This window comes from Pipistrellus kuhlii, unplaced genomic scaffold (assembly GCF_014108245.1).
Source record: "Pipistrellus kuhlii isolate mPipKuh1 unplaced genomic scaffold, mPipKuh1.p scaffold_m20_p_27, whole genome shotgun sequence".
Lineage (NCBI taxonomy): Eukaryota > Metazoa > Chordata > Mammalia > Chiroptera > Vespertilionidae > Pipistrellus > Pipistrellus kuhlii.
In genome coordinates this window covers 7129-17886 of record NW_023425526.1, presented here as the reverse complement: position 1 = coordinate 17886, position 10758 = coordinate 7129, and the positions used below count along the sequence as shown (strand labels likewise).

Sequence of the window (10758 nt, the reverse complement as noted above, 5' to 3'; positions counted from 1 at the left end):
GGTGCTGTAGGAAGCACTTGCGCTACCTTGTTCCCAGCAGCCGTGATCTGAGTACATGCCTTTCTCATCTGCGCTCAGAGTCTGTTGATGCAGAAATCACTTTCTAATTTCCTGTCTTATTGTGATATTTATCTGAGAGTGTTTTTATTGGTGTAGATTTGAGTTTGAATTTACGTAATGTATTTATTTGAAATCTGTGTTTCTATTGGTCCTTCACCAATGGGCAACAGCCAGTGGGCTCAGGAGCCTGTTCAATTGTACAAGTCTCTTCTTAACATTGCTGGATACAAAAGCATCTTCATGTTTTACATAAGATCATTGCAGCAACTGCACTGTGTAGCGTACTTCTTGCATCTCTTACGTGCAGTTTGTTTTAATACGTATTTTCTTGATTCAAACCAGACTTCCTCCACAGGAGTCCAAGGACATTGCTCAGGTATGATAAAACACAGAGCATGAACCCTGTATTAATAGGTTTGAGGTATCAGAAGGGATACAGATATATTGAGCATAATATGCTAATCACTAATTTTAAGAGATTTGAAGGGAGAGGCCAAGTTAAGCCCAGGTTGAGTTGGTTTGTTTGTCCTAGGGTTAAGTAACCAGAATATATAGGTGGGATTTACCTGCCAAGATTATGGGGGTGGTTTGAAGGAAAGTAAGAGGTAGAAACCTGAGTACAAGGTCAAGTGCCCTGAGCTCAAGCCCTCTATCTCTGTGTTGTTTACCCAGGGAGCTGCAGGCTCTGAGGCCGGGATAATGGGGGTCGGGGGAGCTGGAGCACAGCCCCAGAAAGCACCACGTCTGATCAGGCCTGCAGAGTCGTGCTGTGCATGTTCCTGGGAAGGAATATAAATGTAAAGGCATGAAGGACAGAGTTCAGAACGGACTCATGCCTGGTAGTCAAGTGTGAGGCAACAGTCCGCTTAGGGCCCTGCTGACTTCAGAGCTTTCGACAGTGGGGTGGGCTAGCCATTTAGTAGAACATTATTAAATGTCACCTGAGCATGGGTGGGCAGTAGCCAATTCCTGGCCAGCCTGAGCTAGTTCAGGGTCCAGGATGGGTGAGCAGCCTATGATCAGTGTGATTGTGATGGAAGCCTGTGGTGAGATTGAGCAGGACAGGAAGGAAGAGGCTTGGAATTGAGAAGTCAAACCCCAGGCTTAGAAACACTGGAGTTACATTTCAAGCTAGGTTTCAGCACTTCTCATGGAGGAACTTACTAATGCCTTTTACCTGCAGGGTTAGTTTCCCATTTGGGACATAAGGCTGCACCCAAAGGATAAAGGTCTTGTCTGCCAGATCTCTTTCTCGTGATAGAAATATCTATATAGATATAGATATAGATATAGATATAGATGATATAGATATAGATATGCTTAAATGACCATTACAACTGAATGAGTGGAACCACTGGTCGACCAGTTACTTTGACACGCACTGACCACCAGGGGCAGGCACTCAATGCATGAACTGCCCCCTGGTGGTCAGTGTGCTCCCATAGCCAACCTCCTGCAGCCCCTCCACCCAGCCCGCTAACCTCCACGGCCCCTCTCCCCTGCCTGTTGGCCTCCTCAACCAGCCAGCCAACATTCTACTGTCCCTCCCCTCTGCCAGCCAGCCTCCCCCTCCCCCATAGGCCCTGATTAGGGGGCCAGCTGGCCAGCCTCCTAGGGTCCTTTCCGCTGGCTGGCGACCCTAACCACCCCCCTTTCTTTATCCTACCCCCTCCCCCTCGATGGACCTCAATTGCCAGCCAGGCCAAGGTTCCCCACCCATGCACAAATTTGTGCACCGGGCCTCAAGTCTATCTATATAAAAGGCTAATATGCTAAGTGTCTTCCCCACCAGTCACAGTGATGCACACTGACCACTAGGGGGCAGATGCTCAATGCAGGAGCAGCCATGATGTGCACAGAGAAATGACACCATGGACCTGGCACCCAGAAAGCAACACTCAGCTTCCCCCAAGTGAGGACACATGCCCTGCTACTACCCTGGAGTGACAGCCCACCAAATCGCAGCCAATGCTGCCAAGACCCCATGGTGCAAAATACAGCCCACAGCCCAGCCCAGCCCAGAAATGGTCGCTGCGAGTACCAGGTAATGACGTCAGGTAGCAACACCCAGCTTCCTCTCCCTAGCAACTAGCTTCCTTGGAGTTTTAGGAACACAGGTGGAAACATTTCACACTTTAACCAAATATCTGTGAAGCGTTTTCCTGTGCCTCATCTCATTTGATCCTCACAGAAGTCCTAGAGAAGGTACCGTAGATAGGAGACTCAGTAGAATCCTATTTTCTTTTTGTTAGCCAGAAAATGGAGATTTAGAAAGCTTAGAAAGTTGACCTGATTGAAAGAAAGTAAGAAATTATGGACATTGAAAATGACTTTAGGTTTTCTCACTGCTCAGAATATAGTCAGACACTGCTACAGTTAACTATTTTACACTTTTTCTCCCTGTGCGATCTACAGTAATAATCTGTGTTGTGTTAGTATTTACTGCTGCATTGCTGGCGCTTACCTGAAAGAGAAGTTGGGGTGCTTCACTGAGCTGGAGAAAGTTTAGCTAAATCAGAAAGCAGGTCTAATGAAGCAAGTTAATGCTATGTCTATAAAAGGCTAAGTTGACTCAAGCATGCGCGGTACATATAAAGCTCTTGCTGGCGCTAATCATGTGTGTGTTTCCATCTGTCATTGTGGATCATAAATTTGGTTGGCACTTCTATTATAAAGGGGAAATAGCGATATTAAAATATTTCTGTCAATTAACCCTTTGCACTCGGAACCATTCTGGACATTGGCTACCAGCTACTTGACGCTACTTTGCGGCGGACACGTGCGTTGAATTAACTCAATTCCCCGTAATCACTAATAAACTGCAATGTCCCCTGAGAGGGGACATCCGAGTGATATGCTAGAATTCCGATGTCCCCTGAGAGGGGACAGCAGAGTGCAAAGGGTTAATTTTCTTTTTGTGTGCAGGAATTTGTGCACCAGCCACTAATGTTTTATAAAACGCGCTATCCAAACAATAGGCCCAGTCACGTGTGCTCCTGAGTCCTGGAAACCTGGCTGGTGCGAGTGAGGAGCTAAAGTTTAAATGAATTAAATAGCCATGCATGGTTAGTCCCATCTTATTGCACAGCTAGCTACAGATGAGAGCCGTTAGAGGGCTCCTTAGGATAGAAACAGTTGGCTTTTCAGAATTTTCTTGAATGAAATGTTCTTCCAGTTCCTTATTTCTGTGCAGGGTATGTGCTGTTTGGTGTGCAGTGAGGCATATTGTCCCTATCTTGAAGAAAAATACACAGAGGAAATTTAAACAAGCACAGTAAAGACAACACAGACAGAAAGTGACAGCACAATATGCTTTAACATTAATAAAAAGGTGAATTATGCCAAGTGTAGAGGAGTCAGAGGGACAGTCTCCTCAGGAGCCGGAGGCGTGGGGGCAGGGCACGCTGCCCGTGTGCAGGGCCCAGAGAAGGAGGGCATTCCTGGTGGAGGCCCAGGACACTGAAGTCAGTAGTTCAGGAACCTGACTGGTGTGAGCAGGCTCAGTGGGAGGCTGACTGCTTCAGTACGAGGCGGTTTGGAAAATGGGATCACCTGTGTCACACACAGTTACAGCTGCCTCTGAATTCCTGGCTGAAAAGCTGGATGCAGCTCTCAGGCAGGGGAACGTGGGCATTATTGGAAAACGCAGCCCTGGGGGAATGTAATCAGTTCCACTGCAGGAGCAGAGCCCTGGCAGGTGTGATGAGCAGAGCAACGCGGCAGGAAGCCCACAGTCGCCTAGACGGGAAGCACAGGTTCTGGCGGGAGGAGGCCACGGAGGGGGCAGCATGGAGGGCACGCGGCACGTGGTGCAGCGTGAGAAGGCGACTGTGGACGCACTCGGAGCGTCAGAGTAGGGTGGGCTGAACAGTGGCACTTTGGGTGGAAGCGAGTCCATGGGGAGGACGGAGTTCTAGCCTGAGCCCTGGGGTGACCTGGAGTCAGGGGGAAGCAGCCACGGGACGGCACCTGGCTGTCAGCCACTGCAGGAATTGGTTGCTGTTTACACATTTCAGCGCGGCATTAAAATTCAGCTTGGCCCTGGCGGGTATCCCAGGTGGCAAGAGCATTGTCCCCATTATGCCAAGGTTGCAGGTTCTATCCCCAGTCAGGGCACATACAAGAAGCGGCCAGTGTTCTACATAAGTAGAACAGCAAGTTAATGTTTATCTCCCTCCCCCCGCCGCTCTAAAATCAATCCATTAAAAAACCCCTACCTTTAACCAACACTTCATCTGAAAACTTGAGTGTGTTTTATGTGAGGAATGGAGCATTTTTAATGTTAGCCAGCTCACGACCTGTAAGCTTCAGCAGAATGATCACTAACACCAGTGTCACGTGTGTAACTAGGAGCTTATTGAACCTCCTCCCGACAGTTCCCATCCCACCGTCCCCAGTCACTGCTGCTTTCCTTTGTAGAGCGAGCGAAAGCAAACATGAGCGACACCTGGTCCGAGAACCCGGGCCCTATGCCGTGTGTCTGGGGAATGGAACTTCTATCGGTTGTTGCCCAGTGAGCTGGGTAATAAACTAAAACTCTTTCTCTCTCTAGAACTGGAAAGTTAGACTTGTCCCAGCCATTTTCCGCTGATAGTCTTCGTCAAACCGCTCGTTCTGAGCCACGGTGAAGTGATTCCTCCAGTCTCCGACGGTCCCTGAAAGAGGTGTGGGAGTCAGAGCCTCAGGACTGTGCTCTCTGCCCACCTCTGTGTGCGGTGTCCACTCGCCCTGCAGGGGGCAGGGCTTTCCTCCTGCCAGCCTGTCCCTTTCCGTCCAAGGGAAGAGGACGTCTGTCTGGTTGTGGGGCCAGGAGAGCCTGCTGCACCGCATTGTGGTGGGGTGGGGGTGGGGATGGGGCCTCATATTAAAACCGCAGGCCTGGGGCTTTGCTGTCTTTTCCCTGCCCTCTTGCATGTCAGGCAGCATCACGCTATCTATGCTTTGCTCAATTGGACTGAAGTCGGCATTTCCACCTTATCATCTGGAACTCTGGAGGGGAGTGAGATAAGGCGGTGGGTTTAGACACTAAACCTTACTCTAATTGTGGCTAAACGTTGGTTTCATTTCATCTGTGGTCTCTTAAATACTCCTTCCCCAGCATCATTTATTATGGGCCTTGTTTTTCTTATCCATGGAAACCGCCCCACAGGCCCTGGGGTCCTCGCAGTTCTTTAGGGTCATGACCAACAGAGAGAGAACCGCCTTTCCTCATGAACGGAGAGACCGAGTGGTCCATGACCTCAGCGGGGACTACCGTGTAGTTTGCCATGGGATTTTGCTTCATGACATCAAACGAACTGTGATGGACAATTTTATCTAGGATAGGGGTGTCGAACTCAATCAGAGAAGGGGCCAAAATCTAAAATCCAGCCTAAATCGCGGGCCGAATGGTTTACTGAACACTCATAAACTGTCATTGTGATGGAAACGCAGCGGAGTGCAGTGATGACAGCGCGGTGCGGGCCACATTGCAAGGCCTGGCGGGACGGATTTGGCCCGCGGGCCTTGTGTTTGACACATGTGATCTAGGACATTGTCATCCAGCTTTTTTTCCAATAAATTTTCCCAGTTCCGGATTTCATGCTTTGGGTTCTGTGTTCAGAGTGAAAAGAAACATGAAAATTTGATATACAATAGTTTTTAAAGTATTGCATTGAATTAATAACATTGATAAGTAACAAAATAAAAAATAATCTTGCCTCACAAATGCTCAACTTTCCAGAAATGACTCATTTTAATACGGTGACACAGATTTTTAAAAGTTAACTATAATTATTAAGCTTTTCCTGCTCCAAGATGGAAGCACCGCTGAGGATGATGTGCAGTATCCAGGGAAAGCTGCACTTAAACTTATTTCCAAATGTCCTGCTCGGGCAGTTACTGGAGGGTCTTGGTCAGCCACGTGTCCAGCAGGAGAGTCTGTGCGAGCGAAAGTACTGCAGAGGCACGAGGCAGGCGGTGAGGCCTGACCAGGGGAGGCTGCCACTAGCTCTGCCTTTGACAGAAACGCGCCCAGACATTGGTGTGGATGGAGTGGACCTGTTACACTCAGGAGGCGACTGAGAGGTGCCCGCTGAGGACTCCGGGCCCATCCCTCTGCCCGGTGTGTATGTGTAGGTGTCTCAGTGCCTAAGGGAGCCACTGTTCTCTCATCAGAGGGCCGTGGGATATACCTGTTTTTAGAAGGAGTGAGGGAGGGCAAGTGGAGGAGTGTACCTCACAACAGTATCTTCTGTTTTATGATGAACTTCTGCTTTAAAAGGTTGGATGTTTAATTTGCTCAGGCTGGGGACTCGGTGATTAGAGCCCCGCCCTGTGAACTGCAGAGTCACGGGTTTGATTCTGCTCAGGGGCACGTACCTCAGTTGCAGGCTGGATCCCTGGCCCAAGTCAAGGCAGGTGTGGGAAGCAGCCAGTCCATGTGTCTCTCACATCGATGTTTCTCTCTTTCTCCCTCTCCCTTCAACCCTCTCAGAAAGCCAATGGGGGAAAAACAACAACATACACTTGGGTGAGGATTAACAACAAAAACAAAAAGTGCTTAATTTAATTGGCCTCTTACAGACTGGGGATCGGCAAAAGTGCTGAAAACTGCGAGCTTTGTGTGACTGCATTCAGGGAACATTCCAGAATATGACCACAGAACATGTAAAAGGGTTTAGGAACTCTGAGGTTAGACTACCTGTGTATTAGAATACTAGAAATGTAGTAAGTTATTTGTTTTAAAAAAGCATAGAGTACAATTTAAAACAAACAGAATAAGAATATAGGCATGGGAACAAACTGGGGTGGCAGGGGCAGGCAGGGCTGGGAGGAGGGGGGAGGGGTCGGAGGCACAGACTCCCAGCTGTCCGCTCAGTCAGTCAGGCGGCTGTGGTTAATGATACTGTGCTGCATACCTGACAGTCGGGGAGCGAGATCTTAAAGTTCCAACTACAGGAAATAGTTATAACTCTATTTGGTGCAAATGTTAAGTAGACTTACTGTGGTGCTCATTTTGCCAGGAGTACAAATATCAACTCATCCTGTTGTATACCTGAAACTAACACTATGTTACAAATCAGTGATCTCAATTAAAAACATAGAAAACGATACTGTTTTTCATTCTCGATATTTTGTATCTGGCAATAAAGCCAGAATTTGAATTCAATAATTCTGACTCTAAATCATTAGTGTTTTCCCATTATACCATCATTTCTTAAACTGTTGTTTAAATTGATGTTCCTCGATGGAAAAAAGTGTGTTAGAAAAGCATTTCCCTTCTAAGCAGAATGTAAAATGTGCTGGAAGGCGGGTGAGGGACCAGCAGCAGGAGCTGCGGGCGACGTGGCAGGCGGGAGCCAGGACAGCGGGGCATTGCGCACGGGCAGCTATCCAGTGAAATGAAGCCATTCTTGCTCCCTTTCACTCTGCGAGGCCCTGAGGCAGCCCCCTGCTGTGATGTAATATTTCCTGGTCAAAAAGGAACCTGCTGCCCCTCACCGTCTTCAGGTCCTCGTAGAAGAGGTAGAGGATGCGGTGTTGGTCTCTGGCTTCCCACCATCCTTTCACGTGGTCGTGCCATGAGCCCCAGCACACTGCAAGACAGGGCGAGGCCAGGGCGGGGATGGGGGAAAGGGCGAGGGCCAGGGCCAGGGGAATGGGCCGGGGCAGGGGGGGGGGAGGGGGGGCAGGATGTGGGATGGGGCCAGATGGGTTCAGGGGAATGGGATATGGGGCGGGGCCAGGGGAATGGGACATGGGGCGGGGCCAGGGGAATGGGACGGGGGACAGGGCATGGGGCAGGATCAAGGGGAATGGGATGGGGGACATGGCGTCGGAGGGGGCCAGGGAATGAGGTGGGGCCAGGGGGTCACCAGCTGACACCCCACGGAGGAGAGAGTTCCCACTGTCAGGTGGTGATCCCCTCACATCCAAGAAGGCAGGCCCCAGGGGTCCTCAGAAAATGGCCCTTTTTATGGTGTTTGAGGCTTAGAAAGGGGTTCAGAGCAGAAGGTTCATACCTTTCCCAGTCAGAAAGCTCTCAAAATACTCTTCCCAGGTCCCTGGGGCCGGAAGCGCTTTATTCATCCTGTGGAAATGGTAGTAAGACACCAGATTGTCCTTGGGGTTTCTCGCCACATAGATTATCTGGGAAGGGGGAGAGAAATAGCCGGTGAGGCTGCCGCATGGTGGCTATCGCCCACGAGCTGCATCCTTCCGGACGGGTCTTGGGCTGCTGATCCTGGGGAGGCGGGAGGGGAGATGGAAAGCTCACGGCCGTGTGCACGCGGTTGTGGTGAAGAGGTGAACCCTTTAAGAAGTGAAGTGCTTTCAGAGGAAATAGAGTGAAGACCAGAGCATAACTCAGAGCTCCTGCCGCCCTTTACCTTACAGTTTTTCTCCACGAAGGACGGGGGCAGCAATTGGAAGGGAGGGTGTGTTTTCAGGGTCTGTGGCGAGGGCATCGCATTAGCTTGTTCCAAGCCTGTAAAATGATTTTGATCATTTCCCACTATTGTTCTCTGTGCTTCAAAATACTGCTGCGTTCATTGTTACCCCGTAAGGGCCAAGTGGACAATTCGAGGCAGCTCTGTGCTCTGACCTGTGAGTTAATGTTCTGGCTTGAACAGTGTCTAACCAAGCCAAACGAATAAGAACCCAAAAACCCAAACCTGTTGCCCAGGAAGTCCTCCTGGCCGAGTAAAATTAATGTTTAATTGGAGGATCAAAATGTACCTTCCTTCCGTACAAGCAGGGACTCATTAGAAGAGGTGGCTGGAGTACAGCATTGGCCTGATACAGTTTTTTAAAAAGACAGAGTCACAAAACCCATCATTACTTGTGCGAATGTCTGGAGTTGTGAGAGGCCATTTGACAGTCAGCATTCTGAGTCTGCGTTTAGGAGTGCAATCAAGTGAGGTTATTCCACACTCACCCGATCCTATGGACGGGATGATCCATTCGATGAAAGGAAACCGCACGTGAGTAGGTGCTCGCTGAGTTCTGTCAACATCACCATCGTTTAGTATCAAGTCCACTATCTCCTGAGTCCACGTTGTCCCTTGTTCAGCAGGAGGTGAGATGAGTAGACCGTTAGTGTACTATGCCCTTAAGATGGTCAAGTGCTTGTTAGACATCTGTGTGCATTGTGAAGCCAGGTTTACGATGGAATTGTTTTAGCATAGTATGATTTTTATGAAAAGGCTACAGGGTGAAGTAGACCTGTGTGTGCAGTTCATTGTTTCCTGCCTCAGCCATTCCCTGCGAGCTGTCCTGGTGGCTGAGCTGCACTTTGCTCAGGAAGAACAGCCCTCCGACCCTGCCTGCATGTTCTGAGGCTGCCGAGCCGATCTGCAATGCAGAACCACAGTTCCCTAATCGGCCCCCAATCAGCCTGGGGCCCTTTCCCGCTCGCTCACACAGAGCGGCCTTGTACTCGGCCCACACGGAAGGCCTGCCTTGGGAACAAAGCAATCAACAAGTCTGGAGCCGGTGCGTTCCTTGCTGAGGAGGTAAAAAGAAACGTGTGTCACTGGGAGAATTAAACACTTAAATCTTGTTTCAGTTTCACTTTCCACAGCGGTTTTCTGTAGCCCTCACTGCCCAGCCAGCAGCCCTCCACTCAAACCCCATCATCTCTTTATTTCCCTGTAAATGCACTTCCCATCCCCTCCCTGCACCCCCGCTCCGCCCACCTGCTTTAGGGTAGGTGCAGATGAGCAGGTCGTCGGGCCTGGCCTGGAAGTCCCAGATCTGGTCCCAGGTGTCGCAGGTGGGTTTGGGTTGAAGGATTCCCTTCACATAGTCCACAGCTATGCGCTCTGTCCATTCACATTTCGGCTCCTCCATTCTGTTCGGGTGTCAGGAGCCGGAGTGCTGTTCCCACAGGCTGCGGGCTCTGTCAGCACAGAGCTGTGGTCTGACACCCTCCTGGGAGCCTGTGCGCTGAGCGGGGAGAGACGCTGGCCTGCTGGTCCCGCCCAGAGCCAGGCCTGTTTGGGATTTGCACTCAGGCGTCTCCTGGCCTTGGCCCTTTCCCAACTGCAACACCCCGGGCCTCGCCAATCTGGAGCGCTGGGATCTGCTGGCCCTGCCCTCCACTTCCAGGCCTCGACCCTCCCCCAATCAGCGACACCCCGGGCCTCGCCAATCCACCAATCTAGAGCGCTGGGATCTGCTGGCCCTGCCCTCTGGCATCAGTGCAGCAAGGGTCAGTGCCAGGGCTCATGTGTCATCTCTGTGCTCACAGAATAAGGCACAGATGCCCCAGCTGTTTCTGGAAGGTCTGCACTGCTGGAAGAGTTGGAGAGGATCTGCCTGTGGGATTACAGCCCTGAGCGGCTTCCCCGGTGGCTGGAGGGCAGGTTCTGGCTGTGACCAACAAGGTCCTGCATGGACCCTCCCGGCCCAGAAACCTAAAGGCTCCGCTCTGGGTTTTAAAGAATAAGGCAGACCGGCCTGTGAGGGAAGGCTCCTTCCTGCTGGAGGCCGTTTAGTGTTCATACCAACAGCTGTCTTTCAGGGCTCTAAGAACAGTTTGTCTCAAAAGCAAACGAGTGGCAGGGGGTTTGTGTTAGGACCCATCTGCTTCCTCCTTCTTGGGGTTCACGCCCCAGGCTCAAGCCAGAGGCGGCTGTGGGCTCCTTTCCCTCACAGCCTCCGGTTTGTCTGGGCTCCCGGCTCCTCTCCCGGGAGCAGCCTGGCTCCTGGGGGAGC

At 50.7% G+C, this 10758-nt stretch overlaps 1 protein-coding gene across 2 annotated transcripts; it reads right to left on the bottom strand.

The window, feature by feature from the left end:
• Window positions 1-4394: 4394 nt before the first annotated feature.
• LOC118727964 (sulfotransferase 1C4) lies at window positions 4395-10078 on the bottom strand. 2 transcript variants are annotated; one of them, XM_045587240.1, is made up of 8 exons: window positions 9738-10078; window positions 8978-9103; window positions 8430-8527; window positions 8064-8190; window positions 7543-7637; window positions 5586-5652; window positions 5263-5376; window positions 4395-4715 (listed from the first exon to the last, which is right to left on the bottom strand). In XM_045587240.1, exons 1-8 carry the CDS (start codon window positions 9889-9891, stop codon window positions 4609-4611), a joined length of 888 nt encoding a protein of 295 aa, XP_045443196.1. In that variant the 5' UTR covers window positions 9892-10078; the 3' UTR covers window positions 4395-4608. The 2 variants fall into 2 exon arrangements, with proteins under 2 accessions (XP_045443196.1, XP_036309920.1); XM_036454027.2 differs by having other exon boundaries at window positions 5263-5382; window positions 5592-5652; window positions 9738-10077.
• Window positions 10079-10758: the final 680 nt, after the last annotated feature.

Coding starts and splice junctions, on each gene's coding strand:
- LOC118727964 (XM_045587240.1), bottom strand. CDS start 9,891: ATGGAGGAGCCGAAATGTGAATGGACAGAGCGCATAGCTGTGGACTAT. Junction 9,104..9,737: donor CTGCACCTACCCTAAAGCAG/GTGGGCGGAGCG, acceptor CTGCTGAACAAG/GGACAACGTGGACTCAGGAG. Junction 4,716..5,262: donor CTCTCCGTTCATGAGGAAAG/GCGGTTCTCTCT, acceptor CACCTCTTTCAG/GGACCGTCGGAGACTGGAGG.